This window comes from Salmo salar, chromosome ssa15 (assembly GCF_905237065.1).
Source record: "Salmo salar chromosome ssa15, Ssal_v3.1, whole genome shotgun sequence".
Classification (NCBI taxonomy): Eukaryota; Metazoa; Chordata; class Actinopteri; order Salmoniformes; family Salmonidae; genus Salmo; species Salmo salar.
The window spans coordinates 11210078-11230720 of NC_059456.1; the positions used below are offsets into that span (position 1 = coordinate 11210078).

Here is a 20643-nt window from a genome sequence, read left to right on the forward strand (position 1 = left end):
CAGAGATCAACGTCTGTCTGGCTGCACCGGCCAGTCACAGAGATCAACGTTTGTCTGGGTGCAACGGCCAGTCACAGAGATCAACGTCTGTCTGGTGCACCGGCCAGTCACAGAGATCAACGTCTGTCTGGTGCACCGGCCAGTCACAGAGATCAACGTCTGTCTGGCTGCACCGGCCAGTCACAGAGATCAACGTCTGTCTGGTGCACCGGCCAGTCACAGAGATCAACGTCTGTCTGGTGCACCGGCCAGTCACAGAGATCAACGTCTGTCTGGTGCAACGGCCAGTCACAGAGATCAACGTCTGTCTGGTGCAACGGCCAGTCACAGAGATCAACATTGCAGTCTTTCAACCAGAACCAGAGTGGTGACTCAGTGTTCCAGGTCATATCAATTAATATAGTGTTGCTTTATGTCTCAGTGTTCCAAGTCATATCATATAATATAGTGCTGCTTTATGTCTCAGTGTTCCAGGTCATGTCATATAATATAGTGCTGCTTTATGACAGTGTTTCAGGTCATATAATATAGTGTTGCTTTATGTCTCAGTGTTCCAGGTCATATCATATAATATAGTGCTGCTTTATGTCTCAGTGTTCCAGGTCATATCATATAATATAGTGTTGCTTTATGTCTCAGTGTTCCAGGTCATATCATATAATATAGTGTTGCTTTATGTCTCAGTGTTCCAAGTCATATCATATAATATAGTGCTGCTTTATGTCTCAGTGTTCCAGGTCATATCATATAATATAGTGCTGCTTTATGACAGTGTTCCAGGTCATATCATATAATATAGTGCTGCTTTATGTCTCAGTGTTCCAGGTCATATCATATAATATAGGGTTGCTTTATGTCTCAGTGTTCCAGGTCATATCATATAATATAGTGCTGCTTTATGTCTCAGTGTTCCAGGTCATACCATAATATAGTGTTGCTTTATATCTCAGTGTTCCAGGTCATATCATATAATATAGTGCTGCTTTATGTCTCAGTGTTCCAGTTCATATCATATAATATAGTGTTGCTTTATGTCTCAGTGTTCCAGGTCATATCATATAATATAGTGCTGCTTTATGTCTCAGTGTTCCAGGTCGTATCATATAATATAGTGCTGCTTTATGTCTCAGTGTTCCATGTCATACCATAATATAGTGTTGCTTTATGTCTCATATACAGTTGAAGTCGGAAGTTTACATACACTCAATACGTATTTGGTAGCATTGCCTTTAAATTGCTTAACTTGAGTCAAATGTTTCAGGTAGCCTTCCACACACTTCTCACAATAAGATGGGTGAATTTTGACCCATTCCTCCTGACAGAGCTGGTGTAACTGAGTCAGGTTTGTAGGCCTCCTTGTTCGCACACGCTTTTTCGGTTCTGCCCACAAATGTTCTATGGGATTGAGGTCAGGGCTTTGTGATGGCCGCTCCAATACCTTGACTTTGTTTACCTTAAGCCATTTTGCCACAACTTTGGAAGTATGCTTGGGGTCATTGTCCATTTGGAAGACCCATTTGCGACCAAGCTTTAACTTCCTGACTGATGTCTTGAGATGTTGCTTCAATATATCCACATAATTTTCCACCTCATGATGCTATCTATTTTGTGAAGTGCACCAGTCCCTCCTGCAGCAAAGCACCCCCACAACATGATGCTGCCACCCCCGTGCTTCACGATTGGGATGGTGTTCTTCAGCTTGCAAGCTTCCCCCTTTTTCCTCCAAACATAACGATGGTCATTATGGCCAAACAGTTCCATTTTTGTTTCATCAGACCAGAGGACATTTCTCTAAAAAGTCCACAACAATAAATACTTAATATGGTCCCCACACAACCACACAGTCATGATGAGGGCATGACACCGCCTCTTCCCCCTCTGGAGGCTGAAAAGATTTGGCATGGGCCTCAAAAAGTAATACAGTTGCACCATCAAGAGAATTTTCGACTGGCTGCATCACCGGTTGGTATGGAAAAATGCACCGCTCTCGACTGCAAAGCGCTACAGAGGGTGGTGTGGACAGCCCAGTACATCACTGGGGCCGAGCTCCCTGCCATCCAGGACCTCTATACCAGGCGGTGTCAGAGGAAGGCCTGAAAAACTGTCAAAGACTCCAACCACCCAAGCCCTAGACTGTTCTCTCTGCTACTGTCCTGCAAACGGTACCGGAGCACCGGCTAGTGGACCAACAGGCTCCGAGATAGCTTCTACCTCCAAGCCATAAGACTGCTATATAGCAATAACACTGCTAAATAGTTAATAAAATGGTTATCTGAGAGTCGATGTGAGATCCAAGTCTGCTTCATCTGCGTGGACAGATTTTGGGCTTCGCCTCTTCCACTCTGGCTCTACTCACCGCTGCTGTTGAAGTCAAACTGGTTTCGAAGATAAGTGCACGCCAGTCACCTGAAGGCTTTATCCACAGGTTTCACACTTCTTGTTAATTGGTTTCTCCCATTTCGGGGGTGTTTTCATATTTTATCAGAAATGCTCATGTTTATGGAAATTATGCCTTTGATTTAATTAACGTGTGAGGTATTAACCATTGTAATGTAAAGTGTGCAATAATATTTCAGTTAAAGTGTATCACTGTTCATTAAATAATTGACCTGTTTAAAGGTATGAATGGCTCATGCCAGTTTATGGTCTTTTAAGATGCCAGTTCTTCCCATTCTGTAAGAACTGCGCTAGAGCAAAGATGATATTACATTGACAAGATAGTCAAGTGACCGCTCTAACAATAGAAATACATGTTCTCAAAGATGAACGGTAGGCGGGAGGAGGCGAGATCAGGTGGGACTATTCTAGCCATTGAGAAGGCAGATACGTGTGTGCACAACAGGCCATAGAGATAGATAGAAGACTCATAATTGTCTTCTTCTTCTTCATTGGCTGATTGCTCCCAACTCATAGGAAGCCCCACCCAGTTGACTACTTATTAAACGGTGGAAACCCTGGATGGCAACGGTCATGCTAAAATGGGTTATGTCCATGATGAGTCCTCTATCTAGCTCTAAAACATATTTTTAAAAAATATTCTAAAATATGCCATTTTTTCACCAAACTGACTTGTTGCGGATCAAGTTCCTGATGACATAATGCACACAAAATGTAGTTTTTCACTTAACTTTTCATGTACCGAATACAAATATAATGTTCAATGTGTTTCCATGGCATTTTCAGCTCTATCGATAGTTGTCACAAAAACTGTTGGGTTAAAAAGCAAATGTGCCTACTTTAGTCTCGCAGATACAGGCAGGCTAGTCTACATGATGATATTATTATGGAGAAGAGAGAGGATATTTTGTATTTGTCAAACGGCAGTCAAGCATCCGTCCCACCATTTCGAATGATGGTTTTCTCTCCAAAAAAGTGTTTTAGTTATATATCGAGTGTATTGGCACGTACGTCCTAGCACAATTAGTTACAGCGCAAATAAAGCTCACACAACGTTAGTATTGTATATGAATGTAATTCCTGTAAATGTACAGCTGTAAATCAGTAGTTCTCTGTCGCACCTAGTGGTCTGGACCACTACTACATGTAGGGGAACACACAGCCCACACAACGTTAGTATTGTATATGAATGTAATTCCTGTAAATGTACAGCTGTAAATCAGTAGTTCTCTGTCACCCCTAGCGGTCTGGACCACTACTACATGTAGGGAACACACAGCCCACACACACAACGTTAGTATTGTATATGAATGTAATTCCTGTAAATGTACAGCTGTAAATCAGTAGTTCTCTGTCGCCCCTAGCGGTCTGGACCACTACTACATGTAGGGGAACACGCAGCCCACACAACGTTAGTATTGTATATGAATGTAATTCCTGTAAATGTACAGCTGTATGAGTCTGTAGTTCTCTGTCGCGCCTAGCGGTCTGGACCACTACTACATGTAGGGGAACACACAGCCCACACAACGTTAGTATTGTATATGAATGTAATTCCTGTAAATGTACAGCTGTAAATCAGTAGTTCTCTGTCGCCCCTAGCGGTCTGGACCACTACTACATGTAGGGGAACACGCAGCCCACACAACGTTAGTATTGTATATGAATGTAATTCCTGTAAATATACAGCTGTATGAGTCTGTAGTTCTCTGTCGCGCCTAGCGGTCTGGACCACTACTACATGTAGGGGAACACGCAGCCCACACACACAACGTTAGTATTGTATATGAATGTAATTCCTGTAAATATACAGCTGTAAATCAGTAGTTCTCTGTCTCGCCTAGCGGTCTGGACCACTACTACATGTAGGGAACACGCAGCCCACACACACAACGTTAGTATTGTATATGAATGTAATTCCTGTAAATGTACAGCTGTATGAGTCTGTAGTTCTCTGTCGCCCCTAGCGGTCTGGACCACTACTACATGTAGGGAACACACAGCCCACACAACGTTAGTAGCCAGCTACATTGTTACAATCCTTCCATTTCCTGCAACATTCCCTTTTTATGTTGTCTGAGAGGAAACGTTAGTTTGTTTCACCGCCTCGGATAATATATTAGCCTGTCTTCTGTCTGGACACGGTAAGACGCGTTATTTTATTATCGATACGTTTACATTTTCCACCGAATGTGAGCAGCTTAGTCAGGGGCTACTATCCACATTATATGGTGATAAGAAGGGCCAACATCTATTTTATTTGGTGACCAATTAAGCTATATGAAATAACGCAGCTGTATTGGTTTACTAGGGCGTTTTGTCCGCTATTAAAACGGTTAAACACCTGCTCTGACGGTAGAAAATGAAGATTTGACTTTACAAGAATAATAGAGTCGCGTTTCTTTCCCTGGCAGGGAGAGCGACTCCCGGACACAGTCGTTTCCTTGGCTACTCCAAGCCTTCCAGTCGGCTATCTATGTTTCACCTGTAGCCCACGACCGTGTAGACTGCTCCCTTTTCTTATTTCTGTCACATTACTGAGAGGTAGAGCCATTACTGAGAGGTAGACCTGCTCCATGGAAAAGTAGACGGCGAAAAGCGACACCAGGGAGTGAAAGTCGTGACGTCTCACAAAGCAAGGTGCAGCTTTTCCCCCCTCAAGTCAACCCTCTCTTTGTTGAACAATGTGTTTATGCCAACTCGGTGTACCATTCAACCGTTACACAACGCCATGTACACTAACCATGTTGTATTTGATCCGGTTTACAATTAAAGGAGCAGATATGAAGACGGTCCGTGGCCAGGTACGGTCGGGTCGGTTAACCGGGACAGGGATGGGAGGGTGCTGAAAGACCATGCTGCTGTTTTGGAATCCTCGGCTTGGGAGCAAAAACCACCTAACAACATGACTGGGTTCAACCAGCAAAATGTTGAGGATTATTATGAGATGGGAGATGAGCTGGGCAGGTGAGTTTTATATATGCTGTAAATGAACACTAACAACAGTGTTTCAGCCTATACTGTGGTTAGTGTGCTTCCTATGCAATCATAATATTACATTTATGTGTTACACTATGCAACAGTGACTATGTTCAGTTAGTTATATTATCCAAAGACTGACTGCAACCCCTCAAAAAGGCTCTCTCTGTCAAAACCTCTTAGTTACGCAAAGCATCGTGACTATATTATCTCTGATTGATGGATAGATGTTGCAACCAGACGAATATAATACTGAATAAGATTATGCGCTCCGGATTTATGACCCAGAAAGACAGCAAGTTTTCCTTGAATATCTCTCGCCTTATCTCTGAGTTATAAATCCTAATGAAGTTTTAAGCTGATGGCTTAATGTGGTAGCGTGTTATCGTGGCTCTTTATTCTGTCAGACTGACAGTGTTCGTCATGAAGCGGCTGACAGGCGCCTCTCTATCAGCCCTACTGTAGTGAATCTTCATCTCACAGTTCATTTACAGCCTGTCATGTCTCTTCACTTTCACTCCGTATGGCTCACTGCTCCACTCCATATGGTGTGTGTCCAAAATGGCACCATATTCCCTTGTATTGTCCATAGGGTTCTGGCTAAAAGTAGTGCACCATATTCCCTTGTATTGTCCATAGGTTTCAGGTCAAAAGTAGTGCACCATATTCCCTTGTATTGTCCATAGGGTTCTGGTCAAAAGTAGTGCACCATATTCCCTTGTATTGTCCATAGGGTTCTGGTCAAAAGTAGTGCACCATATTCCCTTGTATTGTCCATAGGGTTCAGGTCAAAAGTAGTGCACCATATTCCCTTGTATTGTCCATAGGGTTCTGGTCAAAAGTAGTGCACCATATTCCCTTGTATTTTCCATAGGGTTCTGGTCAAAAGTAGTGCACCATATTCCCTTGTATTGTCCATAGGGTTCTGGCTAAAAGTAGTGCACCATATTCCCTTGTATTGCCCATAGGGTTCTGGTCAAAAGTAGTGCACCATATTCCCTTGTATTGTCCATAGGGTTCAGGTCAAAAGTAGTGCACCAAGTAGGGTTTAACTAGACCACTACTATTCCCCCAAGGCAGAGACACGTGGCCGAGACCGTGACGCTACCAGTGTAGCGGACCTGATGACAATCGCCTAATGACATTACAAGTTTAGTTTTCTTTAGGAACAGATGTGTTGTCATCAAAGTGCACTGATTGGATGCTGGAATGACTTTGTGAATGGACAAATGTGTGCGGATAGCCAACAGGAGTGCCTTTCGATGTGATTTGTTTGACAATCAGATGAAAACATCATGACTGCTTGTGTTTATGCCACATTAAAAGCTAATACATGATCACATTCATGACAAATCTTTACTAGGCCTCCTAGACCCGCTGAGATCATACTACATTAATATGGGTTCTATATGTAACTCTGTGATTAGACCCACTGAGATCATACTACATTAATAGGGGTTCTATATGTAATTCTGTGATTAGACTCACTGAGATCATACTACATTAATATGGGTTCTATATGTAATTCTGTGATTAGACCCACTGAGATCATACTACATTAATATGGGTTCTATATGTATTCTGTGATTAGACCCGCTGAGATCATACTACATTAATAGGGGTTCTATATGTAATTCTATGATTAGACCCACTGAGATCATACTACATTAATAGGGGTTCTATATGTAATTCTGTGATTAGACCTGCTGAGATCATACTACATTAATAGGGGTTCTATATGTAATTCTGTGATTAGACCTGCTGAGATCATACTACATTAATAGGGGTTCTATATGTAATTCTATGATTAGACCCACTGAGATCATACTACATTAATAGGGGTTCTATATGTAATTTTATGATTAGACCCACTGAGATCATACTAGATTAATAGGGGTTCTATATGTAATTCTGTGATTAGACCCACTGAGATCATATTAATAGGGGTTCTATATGTAATTCTATGATTAGACCCACTGAGATCATATTAATAGGGGTTCTATATGTAATTCTGTGATTAGACCCACTGAGATCATATTAATAGGGGTTCTATATGTAATTCTGTGATTAGACCCACTGAGATCATATTAATAGGGGTTCTATATGTAATTCTGTGATTAGACCCACTGAGATCATATTAATAGGGGTTCCAAATATAATTCTGTGATTAGACCCACTGAGATCATATTAATAGGGGTTCTATATGTAATTCTGTGATTAGACCCGCTGCCGTCATTGATTAGCAAAGTTTTTATCTTCTGAAGATCTCCAGCCCTTCCCTGAGGTCTGGTTATCTGCTACATTCTAGCACTTTGACCTGCCTTGGCAATTCCTTACACGCTGAGAGGCTTTTGATCTACCCCCCCTCTCCCTACTCCTGATCTTACCCCCTGTCTCCTTACCCCCTGTCTCCCCTATCCCCCTGTCTCCCCTATCCCCCCGTCTCCCTACTCCTGATCTTACCCCCTGTCTCCTTACCCCCTGTCTCCCTACCCCCCCCCCCCCACTCCTGATCTCACCCCCCTGTCTCCTTACCCCCTGTCTCTCCTTACCCCCTGTCTCTCCTTACACCCCTGTCTCTCCTTAACCCCTGTCTCTCCTTAACCCCTATCTCCTTACTTCGGATCTCACCTGGTCTCCCTACCTCCTGATCTCCTCCCTGTCTGTATCCAGCACCCAAGTGCGGTTGTGGTTGGAATGAGGCCCGTTTGGAGAGTGGGGAAATGATCCAAGCACAGTGGAGTCAGTGGTTGGTGCTAGAGTAGCCATGCATGACAAGACCAGCCACCTCACTGGAATGAATTAGTTAGCTTGGCTATCTATCTTATTTAACCATAAACACTGTGCGGGAGGTTCTATACATTATAGTGATGCTCCTAGACGTTTCCACTTCAGCATGACAGCGCTTACAGTTGACCAGGGCAGCTCTAGCAGGACAGAAATCTGACCAACTGACTTGTTGGAAAGGTGGCATCCTATGACGGTGACACGTTGGAAGTCACTGGCCTTACTGAAGAGCTCATTCTACTGCCAATGTTTGTCTATGGAGATTACATCGCTGTGTGCTCGTTTTTTTATACACCTGTCAGCAACTGGTGCAGCTGAAATGGCCGACTCCACTAATTTGAAGGGGTGTTCACATAATTTTGTGTGTGTAGTGTACTTTTAGTGGCTGATGGGTTCACCTCAGAGACAGTCCGTAAAAGAGACAGTCCGTAACAGATCGGAGCTGAAGTTGGTACCAAATGATTTACAATGTGTTGACAAAGCCAACATGCAGTAGTTATTATTATTATTATTTTTGTAACAACCTAGGAAGTGTAGGTGAGCAACAACTGCTCAGTGGTACGCCACACAAACTCACAGGACGGGACAGCCGAGTGCTGTAGCGCCTAAAAATCGTCTGTCCTCGGTTGCAACACTCACTACTGAGTTCTAAACGGACACTGGACGCAACGTCAGCACAATAACTGTTCGTCAGGAGCTTCATGAAATGGGTTTCCACGGCCGAGCAGCCGCACACAAGGCCAAGATCACCATGCGTAATGCCAAGCGTCGGCTGGAGTGGTGTAGAGCTCGCCGCCATTGAACTCTGGAGCAGTGGAAACGCATTCTCCGGAGTGATGAATCACGCTTCACCATCTGGCAGTCTGATGGACTAATCTGGGTTTGGCGGATGCCAGGAGAACGCTACCTGCCCCAATGAATAATGACAACTGTAAAGTTTGGTGGAGGAGGAATAATGGTCTGCGGCTGTTTTTCATGGTTTAGGCCCCTTAGTTCCAGTGAAGGGAAGTCTTAACACTACAGCATACAATGACATTCTAGACAATTCTGTGCTTTCAACTTTGTGTCAACAGTTTGGGGAAGTCCCTTTCCTGTTTCAGCATGACAATGTCCCTGTGCACAAAGCGAGGTCCATACAGAAATGGTTTGTCGAGATCAGTGTGGAAGAACTTGCCTGGCCTGCATAGAGCCCTGACCTCAACCCCATCGAACACCTTTGGGATGAATTGGAACGCCGACTGCAAGCCAGGCCTAATCGCCCAACATCAGTACCCGACCTCACTAATGCTCTTGTGGCTGAATGGAAGCAAGTCCCTGCAGCAATGTTCCAACATCTAGTGGAAAGCCTTCCCAGATGAGTGGAGGCTGTTATAGCAGCAAAGGGGGGACCAACTCCATATTAATGACCATGATTTTTGGAATGAGATGTTTGACAAGCGGGCGTCCACATACTTTTGGTCATGAAGTGTATCTCTGCTGTCTGTACTGATAAAAAGTTGTTCATCCTCCAGAAATCCCCAAGGCTGCTAAAACCTTGGAAAGACACGGACTGACTGGCTGAGGCCTTGGCTAATTACTAATCAGAGGGTTTCAAGGTATTTGGTTGATTCTGAGTCTAGGGAGCTCTATCATTCTGTTACACATCCTCCTGCTCTGGGGCTGCAACTCAATAATTGCTCCTTCCTAAAGTGTGCACTTGTTCACTTCACTAATCTTGAAAGGAAATTACTGTTTATAAATCAGAAATATGGAGGAAACTCCCACTAGCCTCAACCAATCCAGTGCTTTTAGATTTGTGGGATGTAGTGAACAAGTCCACACTTCAGGAAAGAGATTATTGGAACGCAGCCTATGCCTGATAAGAACTGTTGTGTAGGCGGGGTCAGATCTTTTGTACGGCCCCTTTAGTGGTGTTGAAGCATTTAATAGCCCCGCAGTGGTGGTGTGCTGTGTGCTGCTTGGGTTACACACACACACACACACACACACACACACTTTTGAATCCCTGGGTAGGGTGGATATGAGGGGGCACTGCCCATTCTCCCAGCACTGTCATGGTGGTCCCCAGAACTGGAGGCTGTTTCCTGAATAGACCCTAGGATGTCAGCCTCCATCAGCCCGTTGAAGGATGGTGCTGCAGTCTAATGGGCTCATTACCTATTCTGCTATTTACTGTTTTTATTTATGCTGATCTTGTTTTGTACATTTCCTATGACCTGAAAACAGCTTCTGGACATCAGAACAGATATCACTAAAGTCCATTTTTTTGGAGGAAGATTTCTACTTCAATGAGTCGACCGCTGTTGTTGAAGTGGTCAGGTGACGCGGCTGCTAAGCTACAGGACTGTTTTGTTAGCATAGACTGGAATATGTTTCGGGATTCATCCAATGGCATTGAGGTCACCAGCTGCTGCTGCTCGCTGTTTATTGTCTATGCATAGTCACTTTACCTCTACCTACATTTTACATTTACATTTTAAGTCATTTAGCAGACGCTCTTATCCAGAGCGACTTACAGTAGTGAATGCATACATTTCATTTAAAAAAAATTCTCCGTACTGGTCCCCCGTGGGAATCGAACCCACAACCCTGGCGTTGCAAACACCATGCTTTACCAACTGAGCCACACGGGACCACGTTACCTCTACGTACATGTACATAGTACCTCAACAAACCTGTACCCCCGCACATTAACTCAATATACCGGTAACCCCCTGTACATAGCCTCGTTATTTTTTTTAACTTTAGTTTATTTAGTAAATATTTTCTTAAAACCAACAATGCAGTTAAGAAGAATTGAGTTTAGGGCTTGTAAGTAAGCATTTCACTGTAAGTTCTACACCTGTTGTATTCGGTGCATGTGACAAATTTGATTCGATGTACTGCTCATTCCGGGCCAGGCCCTAATTCCCGGGACTCGAAAGAGGAAGAGACGGCGCAAGAGGAAGACGAGCGGGTTCCTAGACGAGACCACGTTCTATTGGCAAACTGGATGAACTCCGTTCGAGACTATCCTATCAACGGGATCGGAAGTCATATCCAATGTTTCTCGGGGTCGTGGGTGAACAAGGGCATAGATAATATACTTCTAGCTGGAACTGCAGCTTCGGGGGAGGTGTGTGTCTCTTTGTTAATAACAGCTGGTGCGTAATCTTGAGGTTTTGCTTGCCTGAGTTAGAATACTCCATGACAATACCATTTACCAAGAGAGTTCTCATGTATATGTTTTCTTGCTGTCTATTTACCACCACAAACGGATGCTAGCTCGAAGACCACACTCAACGAGCTGTAGACGGCCATAAGCAAACAGGAAAATGCACATTGAGGCGGCGCTCCTTGTGACCGGTGATTTTAATGCAGGAAAACTGAAATCCATCTTACCTAATTTCTACCAACATGTCACCTGTGCAACTAGAGGTGTAAAAACTCTAGACCACCTTTACTCCACACACAGAGACGCATACAAAGCTTTCCCTCACCCTCCATTTGGCAGATCGGACCGTAACTCTATCCTCCTGATTCCCGCTTACAAGCAAAAACTCAAACAGGAAGTACCAATGACATGCTCAGTATGGAAGTGGTCTGATGAAGAGGATGCTAAGCTACAGAACTGTTTTGCTATCACAGACTGGAATATGTTCCGGGGTTCATCTAATAACAAGTGCATCGATGACGTCGTCCCCACGGTGACCGTACGTACATATCCCAACTAGAAACCATGGATTACAGGCAACATACGCACTGAGCTAAAGGCTAGAGCTGCCACTTCCAAGGAACAAGACACCAATCCGGACGCTTATAATAAATCTCGCTACGCGCTCTTACCAGCCATCAAACAGTCAAAACATAAATTCAGGACTAACATCCAATCCTACGAAGCTGGCTTTGACACTCGTCGGATGTCGCAGGGCTTGCAAATTATCTCAGGTTACAAACATTCACAAGGCCGCGGGGCTAGACTGATTACCAGGACGCATACCCGGAGCATGTGCTGACATTTTCAACTTTTCCCAGTCTAATAGCTACAGTGCCTTCAGAAAGTATTCACACCCATTTACTTTTTCTGCATTTTGTGTTACAAAGTGGGATTAAAATGGATTGAATTGTTCATTTTTGTGTCAACGATCTACACGAAATACTGATGTCAAAGTGAAAGAAATATTCTAACATTGTGAGAGAAAAAAAACCTCTTAGTATTCAACCCCCTGAGTCAATATTGCAATTACCTTTGGCAGCTGTGAGTCTTACTGGCTAAGTCTCTAAGAGTTTTGCACACCTGGATTGTACAATATTTGCACATTATTCTTTAAGAATTATGCATCCTCTTTCAAGTTGTTTGTTGATCATTGCTAGACAGCAATTTTATATTATATGTTCAAGACGATATTAAGTCAACTGTAACTGAGCCTCTCGGAAACATTCAGTGGCATCTTGATAAGTAACTCCAGTGTTGATGTGGCCTTGTGTTTTAGGTTATTGTCCTGCTGAAAGGTGAATTCATCTCCCAGTGTAGATTTGGCCTTGTGTTGTAGGTTATTGTCCTGCTGAAAGGTGAATTCATCTCCAGTATACATTTGGCCTTGTGTTTTAGGTTATTGTCCTGCTGAAATGCTCCCAGTGTCTGTTGGAAAGCAGACTGAACCAGGTTCTCCTCTAGGATTTTTTTCCTGTGCTTAGCTTTATTCCGTTTCTTTTTATTCTTAACTCCCTAGTCCTTGCTGATGACAAGCATAACCCTAACATGATGCAGCCACCACCACACTTGAAAATATGAGGAGTGGTACTCAGTAATGTGTTCTGTTGGATTTGCCCCAAACATAGCACTTTGTATTCAGGACATTAAAGTTATTTTCTCACAATTATTGTAATGCCTTATTGCAAACAGGATTAATGTTTTGGAATAGGTTTTATTCTTTACAGGCTTCCTCCTTTTCACTCTGTCATTTAGGTTAGTATTGTGGAGTAATTACAATGTTGATCCAACCTCAGTTTTTTCCTAACACAGCCATTAAATTGACGTAAAGTCAACATTGGCGTCATGGTGAAATCCCTGAGTGGTTTCCTTCCCCTCTGGCAAATGAGTTGTATTTGCCGGATACACCTGTATCTTTGTAGTGACTGGGTGTTTTGATACACCATCCAAAGTGTAACTAATAACTTCAACATGCTCAAAGGGATATTCAGTCTGCTTCTTCTTTTTTTCTTCCAACAAGTGCCCTTCGAGGCATTGGAAAACCTCTCTGGTTGAATCTGTGTTTGAAATTCACTGCTCGACTAAGGAACCTTACAGATATCTGTATGTGTGGGCTACAGATATGTCATTCACATCATATTCCACACAAAATGCTACAATTTCAAACATTTTACTGAGTTACAGTTCATATAAGAAAATCTGTGAATTGAAACAAATAAATTAGGCCCTAATCTATGGATTTCACATGACTGGGAATACAGATATTCATCTGTTGGTCACAGATACCTTTAAAGAAAAGTAGGGGCGTGGATCAGAAAACCAGTCAGTATCTGGTGTGACCACCATTTGTCTCATGCAGCGCGACACATCTCCTTCACATAGAGTTGATCAGGCTGTTGATTGTGGCCTGTGGAATGTTGTCCCACTCCTCTTCAATGGCTGTGTGAAGTTGCTGGATATTGGCGGAAACTAGAACAAGCTGTCGTACACATCTATCCAGAACATCCCAAACATGCTCAATGGGTGACATGTCTGGTGAGTATACAGGCCATGTAAGTACTGGGACATTTTCAGCTTCCAGGAATTGTGTACAGATCCTTGCGACACGGGGCTGTGCATTAACATGCTGGAACATGAGGTGATGATGGTGGATGAACTGCACGACAATGGGCCTCAGAATCTTGTCACGAAATCACTGTGCATTCAAATTGCCATCGATAAAATGCAATTGTGTTGGTTGTCCGTAGCTTATGCCTGCCCATACCATAACCCCACCTCCACCATGGGGCACTCTGTTCACAACGTTATCAGCAAACCGTTCGCCCATACAACGCCATACACGCTGTCTGCCATCTGCCCGGTACAGTTGAAACCGGGATTCATCCGTGAAGAGTAGACTTCTCCAGTGTTCCTGTGGCTATCGAAGGTGAGCATTCGCTCACTGAAGTCGGTAACGATGCCGAACAGCAGTCAGGTCAAGACCCTGGTGAGGACGACGAGCACGCAGATGAGCTTCCCTGAGAGGGTTTCTGACAAGTTTGTACAGAAATTCTTTGGTTGTGCAAACCCAGAGCTTCATCAGACGATCCCTCTGGATGTGGAGGTCCTGGGCTGGCGTAGAGATGTCGGTTGGATGTACTGCCAAATTCTGTAAAATAACATTGGAGGCAGATAATTGAATGTTCATTATTCTATCTGGCTCTGGTGGGTATTCCTGCTGTCAGCATGCCAATTTGCATCTGTGGCATTGAGTTCTGTCACAAAACTGCACATTTTTAGTGGCTTTTTATTGTCCCCAGGTGCACCTGTGTAATGATCATGCTGTTTAATCAGGTTCTTGATATGCCTCACCTGTCAGGTGGATGGATTATCTTGGCAAAGGAGAAATGCTCACTAACGGGTGTAAACATGTTTGTGCACAACATTTTAGAGAAATAAGCTTTTTGTTGATATGGAACATTTCTGGGATCTTTTATTTCAGCTCCATGAAACATGGAACCAACTTCACATGTATTTTTATATTTTTGTTCAGTGTATTTAGGCCATGAAGGTGTTGAATAGTTATTGACTCAAGACATTTCAGATTAAAATGTTTTATTAATTAAACATAAATTCACTTCAACATTATGGTGTAGGGAAGTGATGACAAATCTCAATCAATTTTCACAACATAATGTGGGAAAAATCAAGGGGTGACCTACTTCCAGAAGGAACTGTTTCAACCACTATAGACCCTGTGCCCAAGAACTCCAAGGTAACCAGTCGAAATGACAATCACCCCATAACAGTCTCATCTGTAGCCATAACATGCTTTGAAAGGCTGGTCGTGGTTCACATCAACACCATCATCCCATACAACCTGGACATACTCCTATTCGCATTACCGACCCAACAGAACCACAGATGATGCAATTTCTATTGCGTTCCACACTGCCCTTTCCGACCTGGATAAGAGGGACACCTATGTGAGAATGCTGTTCATTGACTACAGCTCAGCGTTCAACACCAAAGAGCCCCACAGTGGCGGTGTCATGATACCCATAAAACCTAGCGGTCAAACGGAGAAATGGTTCCATTCATTTTCCCACTATGGATTTTAGAAACACTTAAATAAGGACTGTGTTTCGTGTTGGCTAACCCTGGTGTGATGTTTTGATAACCATGGAAATCTCTCTCGGACATGGGGACTGATTCGGCTCTATTTACTGCTTCGAATTAGCATCAAAGTACACATCATGAAAAACTACAAATCCTTGCTCCTGTGTGTCATCTCTAGCTGACACCTTTGCTAACAGGTATTGTCAGTTTAAAGATCACAGAATTGCCCATTTGAAAGAAATTTAGCAGATTTATTCATTACTACATTTAACTAACGTTTTGAGTTAATCCAGAGATTCTCATCCAGATAATCATGGCATTTGTAGATATTTATGGTAGCTACATTAGCAGCTAATTAGCATTACATTTTTGGGGGGTGGAATATAGGCAAATACAGTGCATTCGGAAAGTATTCAAACCCCTTGACTTTTTCCACATGTTGTTACGTTACAGCCTTATTCTAAAATGGATTCAATTAGTGTATTCCTTCATCAATTTACATACAATAACCCATAATGACAAAACAGAAGCAGGTTTTTAGAAATTCTTGCAAAAAATGTATTCAGGACCTTTGGCAGCGATTACCACCTTAAGCTTAAAGCTTGGCACACCTGTATTTGGGGAGTTTCTCCCATTCATCGCTGCAGATCCTCTCAAGCTCTGTCCAGGTTGGATGGGGACGGTTGCTGCACAGCTATTTTCTGGTCTCTCCAGAGATGTTCGATTGGGTTCAAGTCTGGGCTCTGGCTGGGCCACTCAAGGACATTCAGACACTTGTCCCAAAGCCACTCCTGCGTTGTCCTGTTGGAAGGTGAACCTTCACCCCAGTCATAGGTCTTGAGCACTCTGGAGCAGGTTTTCATGAAGGATCTCTCAGTACTTTGCTCCTTTCATCTTTCCCTCGATCCTGACTAGTCTCCCAGTCCCTGCCACTGAAAAACATCCCCACAGCATGATGCTGCCACCACCATGCTTCACTGTAGGGACGGTGCCAGGTTTTCTCCAGACGTGAAGCATGGCATTCAGGCCAAAGAGTTCAATCTTGGTTTCATCAGACCAGAGAATCTTGTTTCTCATGGTCGGAGAGTCCTTTAGGTGCCTTTTGGCAAACTCCAAGCGGGCTGTCAAGTGCCTTTTACTGAGTCTCTGGTCATAGAGCCTGGTCATAGAGCCTGTTCATAGAGCCTGGTCATAGTCTCTGGTCATAGAGCCTGGTCATAGTCTCTGGTCATAGAGCCTGGTCTTAGTCTCTGGTCATAGAGCCTGGTCTTAGTCTCTGGTCATAGAGCCTGGTCTTAGTCTCTGGTCATAGAGCCTGGTCTTAGTCTCTGGTCATAGGGAATGGGGTGCATTTGTTATGCTGCAGTCGACTGACCGCGGTGTGTGGCATCCGGACATTAGAGTTGGGATCTATCCGCTATGAATCAGTTACTGGCGTCCAGACATTAGAGTTGGGATCTATCCACTATGAATCAGTTACTGGCGTCCTGACATTCGTTATCTGCATCCGTACATTAGAGTTGGGATCTATCCACTTTGAATTTCCATGTTTTGTTTCTAAATAATCGACTGAATAGCTCAGAGGAGCTCTTTGTATAATAGATATTGATGAGTCTGCTCTGTGGGGAGAACGCTGCAAGGTCTTCATCAGCCAGCCTATAGCGTCCCCATTTAGCCCCAGCATCAGTCAGCCTATAGCGTCCCCATTTAGCCCCAGCATCAGTCAGCCTATAGCGTCCCCATTTAGCCCCAGCATTAGTCTTCCTGTGTGCCCCAAATGGCACCTGTTCCCTATATAGTGCACTACTTTAGACCATAGCCCTATGGAACCCTATTCCCTATATAGTGCACTTCTTTAGACCAGGGCCCTATTGCACCCTATTCCCCCCAGAGGGAGGTCATAGGGGTGGGTGTTGGTCTCTAGTAACATGATCTCAGTGGTGTGTGTTGGTCTCTGTAGTAACATGATCTCAGTGGTGTGTGTGTGTTGGTCTCTGTAGTAACATGATCTCAGTGGTGTGTGTGTGTTGGTCTCTGTAGTAACATGATCTCAGTGGTGTGTGTGTGTTGGTCTCTGTAGTAACATGATCTCAGTGGTGTGTGTGTGTGTTGGTCTCTGTAGTAACATGATCTCAGTGGTGTGTGTGTGTGTTGGTCTCTGTAGTAACATGATCTCAGTGGTGTGTGTGTTGGTCTCTGTAGTAACATGATCTCAGTGGTGTGTGTGTTGGTCTCTGTAGTAACATGATCTCAGTGGTGTGTGTGTTGGTCTCTGTAGTACCATGATCTCAGTGGTGTGTGTGTGTGTGTGTGTTGGTCTCTGTAGTACCATGATCTCAGTGGTGTGTGTGTGTGTGTTGGTCTCTGTAGTAACATGATCTCAGTGGTGTGTGTGTGTGTTGGTCTCTGTAGTACCATGATCTCAGTGGTGTGTGTGTGTGTTGGTCTCTGTAGTAACATGATCTCAGTGGTGTGTGTGTGTGTGTTGGTCTCTGTAGTAACATGATCTCAGTGGTGTGTGTTGGTCTCTGTAGTAACATGATCTCAGCGGTGTGTGTGTGTTGGTCTCTGTAGTAACATGGTCTCAGCGGTGTGTGTTGGTCTTTGTAGTAACATGATCTCAGTGGTGTGTGTTGGTCTCTGTAGTAACATGATCTCAGTGGTGTGTGTTGGTCTCTGTAGTAACATGATCTCAGTGGTGTGTGTGTGTGTTGGTCTAAGTAGTAACATGATCTCGGTGGTGTGTGTTGGTCTCTGTAGTAACATGATCTCAGTGTTCTCTGTAGTAACATGATCTCAGTGGTGTGTGTGTGTGCGCGCGCAGTGAGCGTACATGTCTGTGGTAGTTAGTGTAAGGGCCGTACACAGGGTCCTTTAAAATGACCCCCCCCTCTTAATGCGGAGCGAGAGGAGGGGCAGTCCCGGACATGCCGTGTTTCCCACCCATTGACCCAGTTTCCCCCGACACGACAATGCCCCATGTCATTGAGCAGGGCTGGGCTGAGTGTTACTACAGCTCGTCTGTCTGGGTATGTCATATTCTGGGACTGGGAGATGCACTGCTGTTCTATAGCAGGGAAACTCGGGGGTGGAAATCCATTGGAGAGTAGTAGTAGTGGTGGTGGCACTACCTGTACTGTCTATCCCTTCCAGACATGATGTAGCCTTCTACAAGAATAGTACAAGTCAGGATTTACTTACACTTTGAACGATTCATCTCCTACGTTGAATAGAGGACAACTGGACCTCTGCCAACTGGGCTAACAGTGAATGGAGGCTGCGTCACAAGTGTGTGTGTGCGTGTGTGTGTGTGTGTGTGTGTGTGAGCGAGTATACAGCAGAATGGGTCTGTCTGTTAACCTGTGACACCTGCCTTGTCCTGACTCCTCATTGTACTGACCGCTGTGACACCTGCCTTGTCCACCTGACTCCTCACTGTACTGACCGCTGCGACATCTGCCTTGTCCTGACTCCTCACTGTACTGACCGCTGTAACACCTGCCTTGTCCACCTGACTCCTCACTGTACTGACCGCTGTGACACCTGCCTTGTCCTGACTCCTCACTGTACTGACCGCTGTGACACCTGCCTTGTTCTCCTGACTCCTCACTGTACTGACCGCTGTGACACCTGCCTTGTCCACCTGACTCCTCACTGTACTGACCGCTGTGACACCTGCCTTGTCCACCTGACTCCTCACTGTACTGACCGCTGTGACACCTGCCTTGTCCACCTGACTCCTCACTGTACTGACCGCTGTGACATCTGCCTTGTCCACCTGACTCCTCACTGTACTGACCGCTGTGACACCTGCCTTGTCCTGACTCCTCACTGTACTGACCGCTGTAACACCTGCCTTGTCCACCTGACTCCTCACTGTACTGACCGCTGTGACATCTGCCTTGTCCACCTGACTCCTCACTGTACTGACCGCTGTAACATTTGCCTTGTCCACCTGACTCCTCACTGTACTGACCGCTGTGACACCTGCCTTGTCCTCCTGACTCCTCACTGTACTGACTGCTGTGACACCTGCCTTGTCCTAACTCCTCACTGTACTGACCGCTGTGACACCTGCCTTGTCCTAACTCCTCACTGTACTGACCGCTGTGACACCTGCCTTGTCCACCTGACTACTCACTGTACTGACCGCTGTGACACCTGCCTTGTCCACCTGACTACTCACTGTACTGACCGCTGTGACACCTGCCTTGTCCACCTGACTATTCACTGTACTGACCGCTGTGACACCTGCCTTGTCCTGACTCCTCACTGTACTGACCGCTGTGACGCCTGCCTTGTCCACCTGACTCCTCACTGTACTGACTGCTGTGACGCCTGCCTTGTCCACCTGACTCCTCACTGTACTGACTGCTGTAACACCTGCCTTGTCCTGACTCCTCACTGTACTGAACGCTGTGACATCTGCCTTGTCCTGACTCCTCACTGTACTGACCGCTGTGACATCTGCCTTGTCCTGCCTTGTTCTCCTGACTCCTCACTGTACTGACCGCTGTGACACCTGCCTTGTCCTGCTGACTCCTCACTGTACTGACCGCTGTGACACCTGCCTTGTCCTCCTGACTCCTCACTGTACTGACCGCTGTGACACCTGCCTTGTCCACCTGACTCCTCACTGTACTTACCGCTTTGACACCTGCCTTGTCCTGACTCCTCACTGTACTGACCGCTGTGACACCTGCCTTGTCCTGACTCCTCACTGTACTGACCGCTGTGACACCTGCCTTGTCCACCTGACTCCTCGCTGTACTGACCGCTGTAACACCTGCCTTGTCCTGACTCCTCGCTCTACTGACCGCTGTGACATCTGCCTTGTCCTGACTCCTCACTGTACTGACCGCTGTGACACCTGCCTTGTCCTGACTCCTCACTGTACTGACCGCTGTGACACCTGCCTTGTCCTGACTCCTCACTGTACTGACCGCTGTGACACCTGCCTTGTCCACCTGACTCCTCACTGTACTGACTGCTGTGACACCTGCCTTGTCCACCTGACTCCTCACTGTACTGACCGCTGTAACACCTGCCTTGTCCTGACTCTTCACTGTACTGACCGCTGTGACATCTGCCTTGTCCACCTGACTCTTCACTGTACTGACCGCTGTGACACCTGCCTTGTCCTCCTGACTCCTCACTGTACTGACCGCTGTGACACCTGCCTTGTCCTG

General features: G+C 45.0%; 1 protein-coding gene across 4 annotated transcripts in view; it reads left to right on the forward strand.

The window, feature by feature from the left end:
* The first annotated feature begins 4377 nt into the window (after positions 1 to 4377).
* Positions 4378 to 20643, forward strand: part of dapk1 (death-associated protein kinase 1) — a 169185-nt gene continuing 152919 nt past the window's right edge. For 2 of the 4 annotated variants that reach the window (XM_045695457.1, XM_045695461.1), the window contains exons 1-2: positions 4378 to 5037; positions 5173 to 5364. In XM_045695457.1, the coding sequence (XP_045551413.1) occupies positions 5303 to 5364 (62 nt within the window). In that variant the 5' untranslated portion in view covers positions 4378 to 5037; positions 5173 to 5302. The remainder of the gene's footprint in view (positions 5038 to 5172; positions 5365 to 20643) is intronic. The other 2 variants (XM_045695458.1, XM_045695459.1) reach the window with 2 other exon arrangements.